General features: G+C 33.8%; 2 protein-coding genes across 2 annotated transcripts in view; one reads left to right on the top strand and one right to left on the bottom strand.

Annotated features, from left to right (window-relative positions):
* The window catches only part of LOC135207458 (putative neural-cadherin 2), a 1036792-nt gene that overhangs the window by 128146 nt on the left and 886146 nt on the right, over positions 1-22500 (top strand).
* On the bottom strand, positions 4394-7638 carry LOC135207460 (prostatic spermine-binding protein-like). The gene is made up of 2 exons (XM_064239185.1): positions 7539-7638; positions 4394-4719 (listed from the first exon to the last, which is right to left on the bottom strand). Exons 1-2 carry the CDS (start codon positions 7636-7638, stop codon positions 4394-4396), a joined length of 426 nt encoding a protein of 141 aa, XP_064095255.1.

Below are 22500 nucleotides of genomic sequence, written 5' to 3'. Positions count from 1 at the left end.
TGACACCTTATGCTAATTTTAAAGGTAGAGAGAGAGAGAGAGAGAGAGAGAGAGAGAGAGAGAGAGAGAGAGAGAGAGAGAGAGAGAGAGAGAAAGGTTTTCGACAATGAATGAAATCGCACGTTAACACAAGACCAATAATATAAGGTCAAACACCACATCAAAGAGAACGCAGGAAAAAAAAAAAGAAACTGTTATGACAAGCAAAATATTATTATGATGGAATTTGTTTGGCTCCTTTGCAAATTTGGACTGTCAGAATATTGGACAGGTCCGTAGGGAGGAGAAAATATTTCAGGGAAATATTTCGTGCACAAAGGGCACCAGGTAGGGTATTACTTCCCGATGTCACGAAGGAAATGCACTTTGCATGGGTATGCGTTGTTTTGCAATAAATGCGGCTCTTGAGAGATGAAGTTCAGTGAAATGTTTTTATTTTTTTTTATTTTTTGTAAGCTTGGTGACGTGTTTTTTTGTTTTGTAGGTAATCATTGCAATAAATGTAGCTCTTGAAGTTCAGCTAAATTTTTTTATTTTTTGTATTTTTTGTAAGCTAGCTTTTTTGGATTTTTTTTTTTAGGTAATCAGTTTTTTTTGGAAATGTGATGAATATATATAAAAATTTCAAACCATTGCTTAGAATAGAATTATATATATGTTATTAGATAAATTACTTAACTTTTGGACCGTGCACGAAACCAGCGTGCAGAGTACGGTCGAGGTCAAGGTTAAGGTCGTGCTTAGAGGTCACAGGTCAAATGGGAGTTTTGTTACCACAGGGGCACTATGTTATATACACATCTTTAGGTATACTAAGATTCAGTCAATAGTGGCAGTGATGGAAATGATACCACTGGAGCAATAGGCCAAATTTTCATTAAAAAAAAAAAAAAAACAAATAAATAAATAAAAAAAAACATACGGGGTTACTCTGTGAATTTTTTCTCTAGGTTGCACCAAAATCTACTCTTTGGACCTTGTAATGGCCCACATTAGGACGAGTAAACCAAGACCCACCCCCAAATTCGATGACTTAGGTAACTGTGCCAATAATAAGATATTGCAGGCTTTCTTAAACTTAAAAAAGGTCAACATCCATACTATAGTAAATTCACATCAACCGTGCATCCGATGTCTAGGTCAGTCCCTTACGACGCTCCTGATTGGCTGTTGATAAGCCAATGACAGGGCTGGAAACTCCCAGTCTCTCTCGAGAGAGTTCACATAGGCAGGATGTATGTTCCATCTCTCCTGAGGGATACGGCTTTCAAAAGTATCCCTCAGGAGAGGTGGAACATACACCCTGCCTATGTGAACTCTCTCGAGAGAGACTGAGAGTTTCCAGCCCTGTGATTGGCTTATCAACAGCCAATCAGGAGCGTCGTAAGGGACTGGCCTAGACATCGGACTGCACTTGATGTGAATCTACTATCCCAGCCACCGACTAGAAGATTGGTACGTAGCCTTACAGAAAATTCATCACGAAAATGGTCTTCGGTACTGCGCAGTTTACAAGCGTCGTGGAACCCCGATAAAACATGGATGCTGACCGCCAGCAAATATAGCTCAGCAGCAAGCAGCGACTCTTGGAGGCAAGAACACTAAAGACGATAGCTGAAGGTTCCTTTTCTGAAATAAAGCCGATGGAAGGTGGCCAGGAATAATATTTTCTAGCGTTATACCCGATCATTATTAACCCAATTTTGGGAATGGGAAAAGAGAGAGAGAGAGAGAGAGAGAGAGAGAGAGAGAGAGAGAGGAGAGAGAGAGAGAGCATTATTCCCACAAAGGTCAAGACAAAAGATCTGAAGTATTAAAACAATCGTCTATGTTGAAGATTACTTCGTTCGGTGGGACCCCTTTGAGGAACACGAAATTCTTCCATAGTTGCAGTGAAATATCGGTGTTCAGGTATTGTATTTCGTCTTCGGAGAAGGATAGCAAGAAGAGGGGAGAAAGAGAGAGAGAGAGAGAGAGAAAGGAGAAGAGGAGGAGGAGTAAGAAGACGAATGAGAGGAGCACGAGAATGTGAAGTACGTCTTATTCACCATCTAGTACGCCATTGAAAAGTATATAATCTGCTACGCCCACGAACATTCTTTTCAGATACAAGAAAATAATGATGTAGAAGTTCGTACCAAAACTCTATTAATGAAGCCTGTCGATCTATTTTTTTCCAGTTGAATATAAAATTATTTATAGGTAAATTGCTCTTTTTTTCAAGTATTAAAAGAGGCACAAATCGATAGTTATCAATGAGGTTCCCATCACATACACACACGCACACAGATACACACATACACATACACACACATGCAATATTGTGTAGTGACACAGGAGCTTACTTTGAGTTTTCTTTTTTTATAACAGTGACGATAATACTCGTAGTAAAAATGTAGCATTTGGCTAACGCATGACATATTGGAAACCATTAACAAACGAATATAGACGCAGTGGTTGGTATTGTGGTAATGTTACCTGACACAGATGAAACGGTCTCTTTTTTTTTATGATTTCGTTTTCAATCGTGTACATATTAATACTTTCATGTCTGAACCGAAGCTGTACTTAGCAATTTATTGTACATTTTATCATCCTGTGTCTCATAGTAATAGTTTTTCAGGTATATTAACCTCATTTTGAAGGAAAATAATTCGGAAAAACCTCTTAACCACATGTTGAAGGAAATTATTTAAGAAAAAAAAAAGTCTCTAACCACATTTTGAACGGAAATTATTTAAGAAAAAAAAGTCTAACCACATTTTGAAGGAAAATATATAGGAAAAAAAGCCTCAACCACATTTTGAAGGAAAATATTTAGGAAAAAAAGCCTCTTAACCACATTTTGAAGGAAAATATTTATGGAAAAAGCCTCCTTAATTAACCCCATTTTGAAGGAAAATATTTATGAAAAAAAGCCTCTCGAGAAATGGACGGTAGATATTGACTCGTTGAATCAGTTTTTCTGTATGACCAAACCAATGGCTTATTCCATTTCCGTATACGGGGAGACATGGGCACTTGATGCTATTGCTAAATCAATGAGTTATTGTCTTTGTTTCTATGTTAATGTAAGTTGTAAATCAATTGTACCCGATTTTTTACAGTTCAAGTCAGTAGCTCCATTTTCAGCAGTTTCTCTCGTACAAATGTATAAGTCGTGGATCTCTGTTCAAATATCTATCTATCTATCTATCTATCTATCTATCTATCTATCTATCTATCTATATATATATATATATATATATATATATATATATATATATATTATATGCATTAAGCCACAAATGTCCTTTGATATCTAATTTCTCTACCTCTGCATTAATATATTTTCATATATGTCAACGCAGATAGAGGGAATTAGATATTATAAAGGACCATTTGTAACTTATTGTGTATATATGAATCACGGTGATGTGATATATATATTGTATATATATTACACACACACACGCATATATATATATAATATATATATATAATATATATATATATATATATATATATATATATATATGTATATATATTGGCACCTTGGCCCTTTGAAAGACTTTTTTTTTTTTTTATAGATTGTTCTCTATGATTTTTTCATTCGTGTACTTTTAGCAAAGGGTACCTGAGGTTAGCTTGTACGGTTGTTGACTTTTTTTTTTTTTTTTTTTTTTTTTTAAGAATAACGTTTTTGGTAGCTGACTGATAAGAGTGCCTTAGAATTTTGGTAATTTGGCCATTGGAAGACTTTTTCTTATAGATTATTCTTTTTTTGTGTATATATTTTTGTTCAGGTTTATGTCAAATCCTTTTCTATCATAACTTCGTCTGTTCAAATTACCCAGATACTTCTTCCTTTCAACAGCATTTTTATTATTCACCTTCTCCACCAATTCCTCTTTTCACGTAAACTTTGGCCACGACATATTTCACGAACTTATGTTGGTGAAAGCAGTGAACCTTTTTTGTATACTTTTATTTGTACTTTAAAGCATCCAATTTACCAAAGTTTTTATTTTTTTATTTATTTATTTTTTTTTTTGAGGTAAGTGAACCCAGGAGTGATTTTCAATTATCATTTTTTATTTCCTGGCTTCCTTCTCGGGTCAGTTTTTGGGGGAAGTTCGGTTCAGAACAAATTTTTCTTTTGCTTTGGGTTCTACGCAAACTTTTTGGCAGCATTTCTAAAGAGATTATTTTTGTTTTTGTTGTTATTCGGAAATAGGTTGCTAAACATGCTATGAATATATTACGGTTTTGTAATGATAATCCTTTATTCGAAAAAAAATTTCCCTACTTTTGATTGTTGATCTATGTATGTATCATTATGATCATGATCCTGATCATGATTATCGTCATACTCTCATCATCAACATTATCATCATCATCATTTTGATCATGATTATTTTAATCTCTCGTCATCAACATTATCATCATACTCATCATAATCATACTCATGATCATTATCATACTCACTACCATCATTATTATGATCATCATACTCCTCATCATATTCATCATTATACTGATCATCTACATCATCATACTCATCATCATTATTATACTCATCAACATACTCATCAGCATCATCATACTCATCATCATAATCATTATCATTCTCATCAGCATCAATATTATCATCATACTCATCATCATCATCATCACACTCACCACCATCATTATTATCATCATACTCATCATAATATTCGTCATCATACTGATCACCGTCTCCATTAGCATTATCATACCCATCATCAGGTCATCAGACTCATCATCATGGTCGTCATTATCATCACATAGGTACGTATCTTCATCATCCATGTTAAATTTTTTGGACGACCACTTACTCCCCTTAGTTTTTTAATTCAGGAGGAATATATATATATATATATATATATAATATATAATATATATATATATATATATATATATATATAATATATATATATATATATATATATATATATATGTTGAAGCTGCAGACAGACAAGCGTGTGCAAGACATTACAGACAAATTAAATATTTACAAGTAATATTTCACAGATCAGTGAATCAGTGAACTAATGGCCCGAAAGACAGACACATAAAATATGTACAAGCAGTATTTCACAGAACAATGTATCAGTCAACTAATTGCGTGACAGACAGACAGACATATTCATTGAGGTTACACACGAAAGTAAAGCACAGCCCAAAGTTAATGTCTCAGTCTTGTTAAGAAAAGGTAAGTTTTTTGATGACCAGTCTCGGATTTTAAGGTTATTTTGTTCACTGATAAATAAATAGCTTTGATCAATATGAAATTGAGCAGCACCATCGACCAGACGAGGAGGTTCAGGAAGTGCAATGAAAATATAAGGAAAGTTCTACATTCCTAATCTCCTTCGTCACCCTGCTATCTACCCTCTCCTAACAATTGTTTCATAGTGCAACTGCTTTGAGGTTTTCCTCCTGTTACACCTTTCAAACCTTTCTACTGTCAGTTTCTGTTTCATAGGTCAGAGGACCAGACTTGGAGAAAGTAGTGCATTGAATGTTGATAGAAAGTGAGTGAGACGCAGTAGCAGAGGTATTTTTAAAAGCTTTTTTTGATTTCTTCAAACTCGAAGGTCAGCTGTTGGATGACATCGCAATTAAAAGAAATTTTTTTTTTTTTGCTCTCTCTCTATTTTCGTCTCCTCTGTAATTCTCGCGAATCTCTTTCACATCAGTTCGTTTGAACGAAAAATCGAAATTTGTTTTCGCAGACTGAAAATGTGTGTGTGTTTTTTTCATGAGCATTTTACAAATTCTCTGATTCCTGTTTTTCATCCTTGAACCTTTGAATTTTTAATTATTTTATTTTATTTTTTTTTTTTTTACGCGATTCTGGTTTTTGGAATGTTTTCATTAGGACATTTTCGTGTCTCAATTACGGGGTTTCAGATGTTATTCGATGTCCATTACATTCTATTTATGTTCTGGAAAAGGGCTTTGAATCTTTGAATGGGTAGTGCTTGAAGCCGTCTAATTCGTCAGCGTGTGATGGTGATTTCAAATATGGATAAAAAGTTATCTATTACATTATTATTATTATTATTATTATTATTATTATTATTATTATTATTATTATTATTATTATTATTGATTATTATTATTATTATTATTTATTATTTGTTTAGATTTTTATTAGTTTTTATATGGAGAACTTTTGAATTTCTTTTAGATCAAACGACGAATATAATGTCTGTCGTGTTCCGCGATTTTTCGTTTTTAATTTTTCCCACGTTTCATATTTTTTTTTAAATTTTTATTTTCCTGTAAAAGAAAAATATTGAGATGGCTATATTTCTGTCCGTCCGCACTTATACTGTCCGCCCTCAGATCTGAGGAGGCTAGAGGGCTGCAAATTGGTATGTTGGTCATCCACCGACCAGTCATCAAACAAACAAATTGCAGCCGTTTCAGGTATATGAATTTCAGGGCTACATAATTCTCCTTTAGTAAAGCTTCAATCCTTCAGGTTTTGATGGATGAAAGCGCAGAAATGTAACTATTTAGTTGAGATAGTAATTCCATCGCATTTACGAAATCCTCTGCTGTAGACTGTTCAGAACAGTCTCTTGTATCTGTTCACGTCCAGTCTTTGATCTTAAAGATCCCTTGCACAATAATGTCAAATACTTCCTCGCGTTGGTGACCTGTGCTATCCTTTCCTCTTTGTAAAGGTAGAATAGAGAATTATATACAAAAGCGTGAAAAAGTTAAGTATATCTTAGTTTAAACCAGACCACTGAGCTGATGAACAGCTTTCCTAGGGCTGGCCAGAAGGATTAGATACTTGTACGTGGCTAGGAACCAATCGTTTACTTAGCAATGGGGACCTCCAGCTTATTGTGGGATCCGAACCACACCCTATCGAGAAATTAATTTCTAATCACCAGTAAGAAATTCTTCTGAATCCGCGTTGGTAGGGCGGGGAATCGAACTCGGGACTGTCGAATTGGTAGGCGAGCACGTAAACCACCCGTCCAACGAGGAGCTACACAAAAGCGTGGAACTCGGGTATGCTAGAGATGCGACAGGTTCAAACCCAGTTACAAAAGAAAATAAAAAAAATTATCCAGATCTCTCGCATTTTGAGCTGTCCATTCCTAAATCCTGCCTTTCGTCCCTGATGGGAGATCATTAGATTCGACATTATTGACGATGTCCTGTTCCCCACAGTTAAACCTTGCTGGCTGGCGTTGTTTTGAAAAGGGCAGCTCACTTAACGGTGACCGGGATTAACCGCTATTTTTTGACGTGCGCGCGCACGGTTGACCATCGCGCTAGCTAAAGTCGAACGTGTGTTTTACGCCTATTTGGCAGGTGGGATAATATTAATTTTCACGGAACGAAATGAATGGGAGAGAAGAAGTAATTAAAGGCCGATGTTGCAACAAATTATTAGTATTATTATTACTAGCAAACATCTGTATACAGAAATTATGTACGATAAATTCATAAAGTAACTAAGTCTACGGGCATAACCAGTCCCGTTTCAGGGAATCCCTTCTCATCCTCACCCCCCTCGGAGAGGGGAGGTTGGAGCGAGAGGCAGGATGAAACCCCATTATAAATCATCTTAGGGGTCCCCGCTATAACCCTGTCAAGTTTCTTGCCCATCGGACCAGCCGTTTGACTGTGATTGAATGACAGACGGACGGAGAGACATAACGCCCATTATAGTAAGATTATTATTATTATTTCAGTAGATGAAACCTGTTCACATGGAACAAGCACACCAAAGCTTGCAGTGAAAGGTGGTTTCAACCTCCCACTGCAGATCCCACACTGCAGCAGGATCTGATCATGGTACAGAGCCTACGATTTTTCCATCGCCCAGGGGAAGGCAATATTATACGATGAATGGTAGCGATGAATACCAATACAAGTATTGGTAGATAATCGTACGGTGATTATAATACAAGTAGTGGTAATGATAATCGTATGGTTATTATAATGATAACCATATGGTGATTATAAGACAAGTATTGGTAATGATATCCGTTTGGTGATTATAATACAAGTACTGGTAATGATGATCATATGGTGATTATAATACAAGTATTGGTAATGATGATCATATGGTGATTATAATACAAGTATTGGTAATGATAATCGTATGGTGATTATAATACAAGTATTGGTAATGATGATCGTATGGTGATTATAACACAAGTATTGGTAATGATAATCGAATGGCGATTATAATACAAGTATTGGTAAATGATAATCATATGGTGATTATAATACAAGTATTAGTAATGATATAGTTCGTGATTATCATCCAAGTATTTGTATGATAATCGTATGGTGATTATAATACAAGTATTGGTAATGATAATCATATGGTGATTATAATACAAGTAGTGGTAATGATGTCATATGATGATTATAATACAAGTATTGATAATGATAATCATATGGTGATTATAATACAAGTATTGGTAATGATAATCGTATGGTGATTATAACACAAGTATTGGTAATGATAATCGTATGGTGATTATAATACAAGTATTGGTAATGATAATCATATGGTGATTATAATACAAGTATTAGTAATGATAATCGTACGGTGATTATCATCCAAGTATTTGTAATGATAATCGTACGGTGATTATAATACAAGTATTGGTAATGATAATCATATGGTGATTATAACACAAGTAGTGGTAATGATGATCATATGATGATTATAATACAAGTAGTGGTAATGATAATCATATGGTGATTATAATACAAGTATTGGTAATGATAATCATATGGTGATTATAATACAAGTATTTGTAATGATGATCGTATGGTGATCATAATACAAGTATTGGTAATGATAATCATATGGTAATTATCATACAAGTATTGGTAATGATAATCGTATGGTGATTATCATCAAGTATTTGTAATGATAATCGTATGATAATCATTAAACAAGTATTGGTAATTTAAATCGCACGGTAATTATAATACAAGTATTGGTAATGATAATCGTAATTATAGCATAAGTATTAATGTTGATAACAGCCATAACAATGCACTAAATGAACCAGCTATGGTCGAGAGGGGTTATTTACCATAATTGACCTGATGCGAGTATGTAAATGCCCCTGCCGTGATGTCTGTGTGTGTCTGTTGTGCCCGTTTCACCACCAATTTGCATTGGCTGTGGGGGGACATGAATTCGCCCTAAATTGTACAATTCAGTCGAATTTCAATAGGTCGACGATTTCGCGCAATTCAAGCGATTTCGGTACTTTGTCTGATGACCGCCCCTTGGAAATTAGCATCGCTTCTGGTAAGACGGTTTTGCGGGACTTAGGACATTATGTTGAGTTTTTTTTTCTTTTTTCGGAGGTAGCGAAGGGGCTTTTGAATAGATAGGAATGGGGTCCTCCCGTCGAGGTGAATTCGTGACGCTGTGAGGTGAACAGTACTATAGAATGTGTCCACGCGCGTACTCTGATTCGTTTTCTTCATGTTGAAGAGGGACTTTTGTATACTAATTATAGATAAATCAGTGACTGATTGACATGATTATGAGAAAAGTATATTACTGCCTAAATAAGCTCAACTACTGCGAAAATAAGAGTAATTGATATGACTATCAAAAAATTATGCATACTAGTTATGGATAAATCAGTGACTGACATGATTATAAAAAAAGTATATTACTGCCTAAATAAGTTCAACTCCTGGGAAAATAAGAGGCTAATTGATATGGCTGTAAAAAATTATTTATACCAGTTATAGATAAATCAGTGACTGAGTGACGTGATTATAAGAAAAGAAAATAGTATGTTACTGCCTAAATAAGTTCAACTCCTGGGAAAATAAGAGGCTGATTGATATGACTATAAAAAATTATGCATACTAGTTATAGATAAATCATTGACTAACATGATTATAAAAAATAGTATATTACTGCCTAAATAAGCTCAACTCCATAAGAGACTAATTGATATGGTTATCATTATAAAAAAAAGTGGCTTGGCAGTGGACAACATTCCAACGTACTTTGATGGGAACTGAAGTGAGTGATAATCAGTCTTCTTGAACCTCATATAATAATAATAATAATAATAATAATAATAATAATAATAATAATAATAATAATAATAATAATAATAATAATAATAATAATAATAATAATAATAATAGGTCGGAGCTGTAGTCTCTCGTTGCGTGTTGCATTCTGCTGGTTTATAAATTTGTGATTTCTTGAACATATTGATTCCCATTTCGCTTCGTACAGGTTATGTTCGGCAATTTTAATAACCAACTCTTTATATTTACAGTGTTGTTTTCATTCGGTATTCTGTAACGAAGCTTTTATTTATTTATTTATTTATTTTTCTTAGCTGACAATTTTTAGTCGAGATTATTTTAACTTGGCTCTTCCTCTGTTTGTTTATATTTAATTATTTTTTCATATGTATTAATAGTCCGGCAGCTTTTATTAGTTTCCTGAAAAGAAAACTACTGTGCCGGCTTTGTCTGTCCGTCCGCACTTCCTTCTGTCCGCACTTAAAACTCACTACTGAGGCTAGAGTGCTGCAAATTGCTAAGTTGATCATCCACCCTCCAATCATCAAACACTCCAATCATTAAACACACCAAATTGCAGCCCTCTAACCTCAGTCGTTTTTTTTTTTTTATTTAGGGTTAAAATCAGTCACAATCGAGCATCTGGCAACGATATAGGCCAGGCCACCACCGGGGCGTGGTTAGAGTTTCACGAGCCGCCGCTCATACAACATTATACCGAGATTACCGAGAGATAGAGATCTATTTTCGGTGGTCTTGATTAGTATACGCTGTAGAGAAAACTCGATTGTGCCGAAGAAAAGTTAAGGGTTAATTTCTAGGGGTGAATTCGAAATAAAGATTATACTCATAATTTAAATGAAATTGATGTGAAATCACAAAGATTACAAAGATTACAGGTCGGGTAATGTCATTCCAATCGCCATTATTATTTTGCACAAAATGTGGCCGAGGTTTTTTTTTTTTTTATAAATATATATATTTTTTTTCGTATCCAATATTGATCATCAATTAATCAAGGTTACACCGACAATCCATCAATCCAACACGATTCCAGTTAAATTATGGGACGGGATAGATGGCAATTATTTGTCAGTATAATAACTCCCCCCCCCCCCCCCCACCCCCACAAATAACAAGTCACTGTAGCCTCGGTCGTTTTAACAAGAGTTATGCAAATCATTAACTCAGTGCGTGAATATTTTTAATTAATTTACTGGAAGTATCGATTATATATATATATATATCTATATATATATATATATATATATATATATATATATATATATATACATACATACATACCAATTAATTCTTCTGTTAAAACAGGATGCACCTCAAGTATAAAAATCCCGTTAAAACACTCTGGTTTAGAGCATTATATGTACATTACTGCTTGATGAGGGTGGAAGGTAGTCCACCGAAATAATAGTCATTAGCTTTGAACCAGAGTGTTAAATGGACATTTTATACTTGAGTCATATACTAGATATATTTTTGATATATATATATATATATATATACATATATATATATAGTATTTATATCTATTTTTCTAAATAACGAAGAAATAGATAAAACGCAATGATTATACGAACAAAGTTTACGCAGCCACGAAGCAAAATTGAAACACTGAAGATGCCAGGTACCTTCGTCTTATAACCAAGACATGTTGCCGTGACCATGTCTTGGTAATATATAATATATTATATATATATATATATATATATATATTATATATATATTGACCTCGGTATGAAAAAGACACAAAAAAAGAAATTTTTTGCATTCGATTCCAGATCTTTTCGTTCGTCCTCGAATTCTTTCGTGGGTTCCAATTTGGTTTTTCTCGATTGAGATTCCATGTTTGCCTGTTTGGTTATCGTAATTTTTTTCTTTTCCTCTTATTATCTTCGTTCGGTTTACTCCCGTTCCCCCCTCCCCCCTCATTTTTTTCTTTCCCTCTTATATCTTCGTTCGGTTTGACCTCCGTCCCTCCCCCCTCTCTCCTAACTCGTGTCGTAATTGTCGCGACTCTCAGTGTTTATACTTTCGTATATGAATATGTCGTTTTTTCATAAAGCGGTAAATTACTGTATCAGTCGGGTCCGGTATTGGATTTCGTACTTTTGCGTAGAAATGCACATATGCAACGGTAAACATGAATTTTTATTCTGACAGATAATGAAAACATAATGGGAGAAAGTATTTATGTATATATGCATATACATTATATATATTGTATATAGGTATATGTTTTTTTTTTTCTCTCCCGAAATTTTTCGGTCCCCCTGTGGGAGTCAAGCCTGACTCATTGGGCAGGTTAATCGCCTTCCTTTTAATAGTAATAATCTGAGGGGTAATGAAATCATAATGGGCGAAAGTAGAGTGTTTTACGTACTCTAATAATGGCAGCAATAAGCTCAGAACAATTATTTGCATGAGAAAACGGACACGAATGAATGCTTGAAAAACATCTTTGAAAAAGATATGTAAGATTTCGTTTTATATCTCGGCACCGTAGGGTGGTGGTGCCGTCAGTGCACCTCTAGTGATCTACTGTATGCATTACTAAGGGTTCATAAATTTATTATTATTATTATTATTATTATTATTATTATTATTATTATTATTATTATTTTTATTGTTGACGGTGCATTCCTTTCTCCGTTTGCCTTTTCCGCCAGGAGGAGTGTTCCAAATTCGAATTTCTGAAATGTTCGAAATTCCAGGTAATTCCAAGTCCTTCTGTGTCTTCTTCGTCCTTCACTCCCCCCCCAAATGCATGAATAAATAAAAATGAATAAAATGGGGGCTAAGGGGAAGAACCAAAAAGAATTTTGGGATGTCAATGAAAGTGTAAGTGATTGCCATGAATTTACCGCATGGTATGTCAGGTGGCAGCTTCGAATGGTTGGAATTTAGCGAAATATAGATATTTAACTTTTATGGTTATGATTTGCATTTTGTCGCTCCTACGCATTTGCTTGTCTGTGTTTCTGCCTCTGCGCCGTACAGGTGCGTAAGTATGTACGTGCAATATATGGAGTAACCGTGCTCAGACACATAACACTCAAGACATTAGCATTAATATAACTTTTTGGTGCTTATTGCTGTTAATAAATGTTGAGAAATTAGTTTTTCTGTGGGAAAAATTAGAAAATATAGATAAAAGTCTTTTCTTATTTTACTGTTTGTACTCTCTGCAGTTTGCTATGATTATACACGTGCATACATACATACATACATACATACATACATATATACATACATATACACATCATATATATATATATATATATATATATATATTATAGATATATATATATATATGTCATGTCACATGGTCTGTTGGATACCGTCCTCGCTTCATTGACGCCCGACCCAAAATCGATCCCAAGGGGAAGGGGAACACGACTTATGACCATATCCTCAGGAAGTCCTCCTCATTAGCGCAGGAGTGGACGATATATTATTGCTTGGGAGAGAGAAAATGCGTGACACTTCAATATTCATTCTGTGATTAAGAAAAAATGAAAATAAAGCATTGCTTTGTAGTCATTGCCGTTGTGCATCGCTGGTTAGCTATTCCTTTGTACACTGTTCGTTAGCATGGTCATTATACATTGCTGGTTAAGATATACCTGTATACTTTGTTAGCTAGCTTTGCCATTATACATTGTTGGTTAGCTGTACCATAAAGCATTGCTGGCTAGCTATGCCATTATACATTGCTGGTTAGCTATGCCATTACACATCGTTTATTAAGCTATGTATTTATACATTGTTGGTTAGCTGTACCATAAAGCATTACTGGCTAGCTATGCCATTATACATTGCTGGTTAAGGTATCTCTTACCGAGTATTCGCTATCTGGCTTAAACTGGCCGTTTTCTCGTATTCTCTGGCCTCATTTATCGATAAACAATTAGCTGCTCATTACAGCATAACCTGGCATCTCATTATAACGTGGAGACGTTCAGGGAGAAATTAGTAGAAGGGAGAGAGAGAGAGAGAGAGAGAGAGAGAGAGAGAGAGAGAGAGAGAATAATAATAGGAGGCAGGGAGAGGGGAAAGGCTGAATATAGACGAGGGGGAAGTCAAAGCATGTAAGACGATCATTACAATTGTGAATTACTGCTGCTCAGAAATGAGGGAAAAATATATGTGCGAGAGAGAATTCTACAAAGTCAGGGATATGTATTTAGATTAGGTACGGTAGAAATTCAGCTAGACGCTGTTCTGTTAAAGGTGGCATGGTACAGTAACGCTTAAGTGATACCGTTATTCGATTTCACTATTCCTCATTCAAGGATGACCTTCGGAGACGGCTTGGAATTTCACTTGCTTTCTCTGCGATTATTATCAGAGTGGTGAGATCGACTGATGACTCTGTAACCAACAAAAGTCCCCAGCTGAGAATTAATTGTATACAATCTGTTTTTTTTAACAGTTCACATTTTTAATGTTTTTGGCTACCATTGTATGCAATCTGGTTTTTATTTTGTAGTTCAAATTTATAATGTTTTTTTTCTTATTTGTTTTTGCTACCATTCTCAATATCATTACTGGTATTACCATTATTATGAACACTATTTTTTCTGCTTCTTCAGAAACTGTGTGGATATTACCGATTTATCATTTGTTATCATATTATCACATGTATCATTATTATTATTATTATTATTATTATTATTATTATTGGAGAAACAAATTCACAGTTATGTAAATGTACATGTATTTAAGTTGAGATTGATAAGGGGAACCGAACAGATTCCCGAAAGTTAGCCTTGCTGTTTTTAAATTTAAATATATGTGCATTTACATAACTGTGGATATGTTTCTCCATTTGAAGACTCGTGCTACTATGAGGATTTTATTATTATTATTATTATTATTATTATTATTATTATTATTATTATTATTATTATTATTATTATTATTATTATTATTATTATTATTATTATTATATCTTAAGACTTTTTATATGTATTCAACTTTCATGATTGCTCGACCTTTGATGTATTCAGTAAAATTTACATTTTTTTCTTTTTTTAATGAGATAGACATGCATCAAAGACCTTATATCACTGCCCTTTATAGCTTCCAGAGGTGATGTGTTAAGCAATGCCTAACTGCCTCCCACAGAGAGAGAGAGAGAGAGAGAGAGAGAGAGAGAGAGAGAGAGAGAGAGAGAGAGAGAGAGAGAGAGAGAGAGAGAGAGAGAGATACACTTTTTATCACCCGAAGGTCTGTATCGTAAACGTCCTTTCCACGCGAAACAAAATCCCCAAACCTTGAATTTAAAGTCGATTCATTCCTCCCGTCCCGCCCCCTCCCCCCAAAGGGAGATTTGCAAATGTTAGATAGTTGCAATTTCCACGAGAAGTGGCCACAGGTGTTCCAAGAGGGCCCAAATGCCCAACATAACGACTTATGCGGGACGCTTTGCAGAATAGATTATTAGAGAGCTCGGTTCGATTTTGAAAAAGGGATTGGTATGCCAAGTTTTAGAACGTGGTCTAAACTATATATAGCAGTTTGGCGTTATGGGTAATGTCATATTTACACGAGGTCTCTCGTATGATAGGGGGAATTGGGCATTCACTCGCTTACTGCATATACCGATAGGTTGGGAGGTCGAGTACGAAGTAATCTGACGGAGGGGATTAGTACTCAATATGCAAAGTGATTAGGATGCATTTCATACCGTTATTCCTAAACGATATATAATATTTCACGGTGATTAATTCCATGTCTCGGCGAAGAGTGATTCATTTCCACTCGCTTCGTTTGAATAGATATTCATTAACTGTAGGATTATTTCGTTATCGGGGAACGGTTGGCATAATGAAATAACTGTAGAATTCTATTATAATGTATATAATGGTACGTACGATTTTGTTATCGAAAAACGGTTGTCATAATGAATTATCTGTAGGATTATAATATAAGTTATAAAGGTACATACGATTTTGTTATCGGGGAATGGTTGTCATAATGAAATAAGTAAAGAATTATATTATAAGGGGTATTATAAAGGTACGGTACATTTTTGTTATTCGAAGAAACGGTTTCATAATGAAATAACTAAAGAATTTTATATTATAAAAATATATTAAAGGTTCGTACGAATTTTTGGTTATCGAGAAGAAACGGTTTCATAAAATGGAAATAACTAAAGAATTATATTTATAAAGTATATAAAGGTACGTACGATTTTGTTATCGAGAAACGGGTTTCATAATGAAATTAAACTAAAGAATTTAATTATTATAATGGTATATAAATGGTACGTTACGATTTTGTTATCGGAAAACGGTTGTCATTATGAAATAAACAGGTACAATTATATTATTAAAGTATATAAAGGCTACCGTACGAATTTTGGTTAAATCGAGACAACGGTTTCATAATGAAAATAAACTAAAAGAAGGTTATATTATTAAAGGTATATAAAGGTAAACGGTACCCGATTTTGTTATCGAGAAGAAAACGGTTGTCATAATGAATTAACTGTACGGGATTATAATATAAGTTATAAAGGTACATACGATTTTGTTATCGGGAACGGTTGTCATAATGAAATAACTGTAGAATATTATAAGGTATATAAAGGTACGTACAATTTTGTTATCGGAAAACGGTTGTCATAATGAAATAACTGTAGAATTATATTATAAGATATAAAGGCACATTCAATTTTGTTATCGAGAAACGGTTGTCATAATCAAATAACTGTAGAATTATATTATAAGGTATATAAAGGTACGGTTGTCATAATGAAATATTAAACATTCCCAAAGAAGGAGTGCAACGTTTTTTTGAATTTTGATTAGTTTTCAACACCAGTTTTCTACACCAAGCAGAAAGTCTTGGAATCAAGTGTGTCGGAATCAAGTACAAATTAGTAGCAACCTAAGCGGGATATAGGTTGTAAGAAAGTTAAGATTTTTATTTTCGGAAGGTAGCTCAAGAATGGAGAAGCAGATCTTGACGAAGTTTGGCAGATATATTCATTAAATGTGTGTGTGTGTGTGTGTGTGTGTGTGTTTGAGAAGTGTGTAATTTCAGAAGGTAGCCCAAGAACGGATGAACGGATCTTGACGAAGTTTGACAGACGTATTCATTGAATAATCTCCTTCATATGGGTAAATATTGTAGAAAATTGATCAAAGTTATTCAGTTCGGCGCCCATGGATACCATCTGGTCTTTGTAAAAGAATATATGTTTTTATCTCTTTGTACGCTTCGTGGTTTTAATGCTTTATGACTTAGAGGAGTTGGACAGCCAAGTGGAAAGAGACAAAGGGAACGGATGACAAAGTTAGAGATGAAAGGGATTGTAGCTACACCTGAAAGGAACGCGGGTAAACCATGAGTATAGTTCGCGAAGCAAGGCGTGCTTGCTGAAGTTGGTGAGGCTCTGTGGAGTAGACTCTCTCTCTCTCTCTCTCTCTCTCTCTCTCTCTCTCTCTCTCTCTCTCTCTCAAGCGTACATAATTTTACCATTCATCTTTTTTCTGGGAGATATTTCTTCATTTTACGTTATTATTCAATATGGGCATAACTTGTCTGGTGTCTTCGACTTTCCAATCTTTATTCGAATTGAATTTCTTTGGCCATGAAATGGAACGCCTAAACTTATACCTGTTTATAATTTGTGTACTTATTTACAAAGATGTCTACAAACAAGCTTCAAGCTTCATTTTCGTATGTGGGCAGATCTAATTTTACACACCACTAAGCTTTTTTATTTACCCTTTGTTCCACAGTAAAAGTTAGTCATGAATACTTTAGGGATGCCATGTTCGATGTTTTCCTAATTAGTATTTCCTGTGCATGACGTGTAGGAAATCGAAAAAAAAGGTGAAATTCCAATTTAGTTACGCGGAGGCAGGAAGACAATCTGGCGCGCACACAAGAGTGAAAATAAACTCCGCCTTCTAAATGAACAAAATACAATTAAGGACTCCCTCGCGCTATAAACGACATCATATTCCAGCTCCCAATCCTGCGCGCGCGCGCGCAAAGGTAAAAAGAGGGCGGAGCGATTTTCATCTCTGTTAATTTCCAGAGATCGGAGACTCAAACCCAAAATTCAATATCGCGGCATGTCCTTTGAAATCGCTAAGATAATTAAAAACCGATTTGCATGATGCTTGCCGGCCCTACATTGTTCGTGTAATATCTAACGATAACAATAATGAAAAAAATGGATGAATCTTGTAAGCTGTGGAGTTCATATACAAGACTGGAATCGGTTGGGCAATGGATGTATTCATTTATACCAGCGTCAAAATACCAATATTATCAAGAGATGTTGAAAGCGGCGCTTTCGAATTATTGAATGCAGTTTGTAGGGTCTCTCTCTCTCTCTCTCTCTCTCTCTCTCTCTCTCTCTCTCTCTCTCTCTCTCTCTGTACGGTCCCGTGGATCAGCTATATTGACTTTGGGGACAATATTAACATATCACTTTGACTTCATTACTGTATTGATTTCGCCCGTGTAAGTAGATTATGGCGATTTGCAATACACTGTTTTTGGGGGAAGGTGGAAATGCGCTGGAAATAGCTGAGTCATAGGTAAATGACTGACGAATTTAAACGGATTTGGGTAACGTGAATCTATACGGAATCTCTGGACTTTATTGTGTAGTGACTGCTATCGAATTTAGGAGAAAGTAATAAGGGAAATATAAACTATTTTATTGTTTTGATTGAAACTTAATCCAGTGAAAGTAATCAGAGAAATATAAACCATTTTATTGTGTTGATTGGTATCTAATCCAGGAGAAAGTAATCTGGAGTCGACTCCAGTGAAAGTAATGAGAGATATATAAACAGTTTTATTGTGGTGATTGAAAACTAATCCAGTGAAAGTAATAAGAGAAATATAAACGATTTTATTGTAGTGATTGGAAACTAATCTAGTGAAAGTAATAAGGAAATATAAACGATTTTATTGCGCTGATTGGTAACTAATCCAGTGAAAGTAATAAGGGAAATATAAGCAATTTTATTGTGGTGATTTTAATCGTATCAAGGAGAAAGTAATTACAAAAATGTGAACAATTTATTTTAGATTTAGAAAGACAAACCGATGTTAATTTTGAGACAAATGATGGATCCACGTTCGAATTGTGCTTAAAACAGCGATTTCTTGGTAATGACTGACTAATCTAAGCTTTGTAAAATGAATAGTTAGATTTAAACTGAAATATGAACTGTTTAGTGTAGAAAGGAAATGAAGTTAAACTGAAATATGAAAAAGTTAAATTTAAACTCAGAAATATAAAGTTCTGTCATTATTATTATTATTATTATTATTATTATTATTATTATTATTATTATTATTATTATTATTATTATTATTATTATTATTATTGAACAACTATTGATTGAATTTATTAAAGAATATGCAGTATTCTAGTCATTTTCACATTTTCTTTCGTAAATTTAGCTTACTCATATTATTATATTCTTAACTCGTATGGTTAAAAAGTAAACCTGACTACTCTAATTGTTATTAGCGTTTTTAAATTCATCTGTGGCCAGCTAAAATGGGCATTGGTAGGCAAAACAAGATTCCGAAGTGCAGAAGAGATAGAGAGAATGGAAATTGGACGAAAAGAAATGACATAAATAAAGGTAAATTGACACAGATACATGAAAAAAAACATTGCAAATAGACAAACCTAAACGGTGATAAATGGCAACTTGAATTAGCATTACAGTGCACAGTGTCCCTCCTGAATACGTTACTGCTGTTAATTAAACTGTCAGGTCTTAATTTACAGTTTTTTGTTTGTGTGTGTGTGGTATTTTCCCATGGAAGCCATCATTATTATTTACTTTCTATTTTGACTTATATTTCTTTTGCATTTTTCATGTGTATTCATCTATTTCCCTTTTTTTTAAATATATAATTATGCAAATATATTCCTCAGTATTAGACAAACTTGCGAGGTGGGGAAAAAATAAGATATATTGCAAGAAGAACTGCGATTCAGACCCAAGGGAAAACTATTAGTATTAGGTTAAAAGCGTTAAATAAATATATTAATTATGGCGATTGGTACCCAAGATTTGATGTGCATTTACAAAATGTAAACACTAAATCTTCAATGATGATTCTCAATCCCACTTGTTCTGTAGGTTTTATGCTCCGAAATGCAGCATAAAAGGATTGTAACGGTTATAGATATGTGCAGTGCCATGCAAGTAATGGACTGCGTTAGCCACCTATTGCATTTGCTAATGGAGCGAGCGTCTGTCCCAATTGCATTGTATACTACCAAATATTGTTTATATATATATATATTATAATATATATATATTAAATAGGTAGTATATATATATAATATATATATATATTATATATATATAATATATATATATATATAATATATATATATATATGAAATGGTAAAAATGTTCTGTTACAACAGAACTCCATCTAATAAAAGGAGCCCTTAAAAACGCCAAAATATAGAAAGTACTATATTTCAGAGACTGCTGTCTCTCTCTTCAGATAGGTAATGAAGAGAGCGAGACAGTAGTCTCTGAAAATTTATAGTAGTTAAATTCTATATTTTGGCGTTGTTATGGGCTCCTTTTTATTATATGTGTATTTATATATATATATATTATATATATATATATATAGTATATATATATATATATATATATATAAGTGTGTGCCGCCCGTGTGTCTGTGGGAGAGTTTATGTGTGTGTATGTGAACATTTTTTGAAGTCCTGTATTTAATTTGATGACAACTTGCGTTTTTTGCCACGAACATTAATTTAAAGTTGAGGAAAGTGATAGCATAAGTTTACGAGTGCAGACATATTTACATATTTTGCTTTTGGGAAATAGCTTCGCCAAGATCGCGAAATTTTAAAGTGCAGGAAAAAAATCAAAGTCCAACGTGATTGCTTTATACACACCAATTCATAGTATATATATATATATATATATAGTACATATATATACATATATTATATTATATTATATATATATATATATATATATATATATATATATACATATATATACACACAACACACATATATATATATATATATATATATATATATATATATATATATATATATATATATATATATATATATATATCTAATAAAGGGAGCCATAAAAACACCAAAATGTAGAGAGAAAAGTACTTTATTTCAGAGACTGCTGTCTCTCTCTTCAGGTATATCAATGAGAAAAGTTTACAGAAAAGGTGGTATTTATCCCAAGAGATCCGTCCACAAGTAAGCCAATTTAGGTCACCCCCCGCTGATAATCTTCCTTTAATCTTTCTTAAGCGTTGGTTGAATGAAAAACTGCGTCGACGACATCTGAAAATCACGCGCCTTTTGAGATGTTCATTACCTGCTTCTCTTTTATTAAGGCCGATTCCATCATTTGACTCTTGTACCGGCAGTTGCTGCTATAAATTACATGTGACAAATTCCAGTTTATTCTATGGTTATGTTCATTTATATGGTTGAAAATAGCCGAGTTGCTGTTGTTCCATACCTAACTGACCGTTTGTGTTGTATTAATCTCTGGGGAAGTGATTTAGCTGTAAATCCGATATAAAGATTTGGTCACAGTCCTGGCATGGGATCTCATATACCCCCAGATTCTTTGGGAGATGTCTTTTGTTGGAGGCGTTAATCAGGGATTTGGCTAAGGTGTTTGGGTAGGTAAATGCAAAAGGGTTGGGTTTCCCAAGGGTGTGGGTTTACTCTCTTAATCGTCTCCAGTGAGGAATTTTTATTTATTGTTGGGTGTGTCTCTGGTCTTTTGTCTTTAGGGGGTCGGTAGAAAATTACGTTTGCTTTTTGAATTGCTTTCCTCAATTATATGGTCAGTATACTTTTAAAGATGGAAAGTTGCTTTGCGAATTAGTTCAAATTCTTTTCATAAATATATATATATATATATATATTATCTATATATATATATGGATATATTTATGTATATATATATATATATATATATATATATATATATATATTGTATATATATATATATATATATATATATATATATATATATATATATTATGATGTATGTATGTATATAGATATATTTATACATTGTTACTTATTTTGCTTCATAATAATAATAATAATAAATAATAATAATTATAATTATTATTATAACTACTACTACTACTGACTACTACTACTACTACTACTACTACTACTAATAATAATAATAATAATAATTTGCATTATTGTTTTCCCTTGTTAATACTGGACAATAACTGACCCATGTTCGGACTTTGTGAGAGAGAAATGCATCAGCTTCGTGTCTAAAGCAGTTTTTGTTCTCTGGCTCAAGAGAGAAGTTAGTGAAATGCGGATGATAATCCCGTAGAGTTTAACGGCAGGTTTCCTGCCGCTGGACTCCTGAATCGTAA

This window comes from Macrobrachium nipponense, chromosome 32, assembly GCF_015104395.2.
Source record: "Macrobrachium nipponense isolate FS-2020 chromosome 32, ASM1510439v2, whole genome shotgun sequence".
In the NCBI taxonomy this organism is placed as follows: Eukaryota; Metazoa; Arthropoda; class Malacostraca; order Decapoda; family Palaemonidae; genus Macrobrachium; species Macrobrachium nipponense.
Note: the sequence above shows the minus strand (reverse complement) of the source record. Positions and strands in the feature narration are given on the sequence as shown.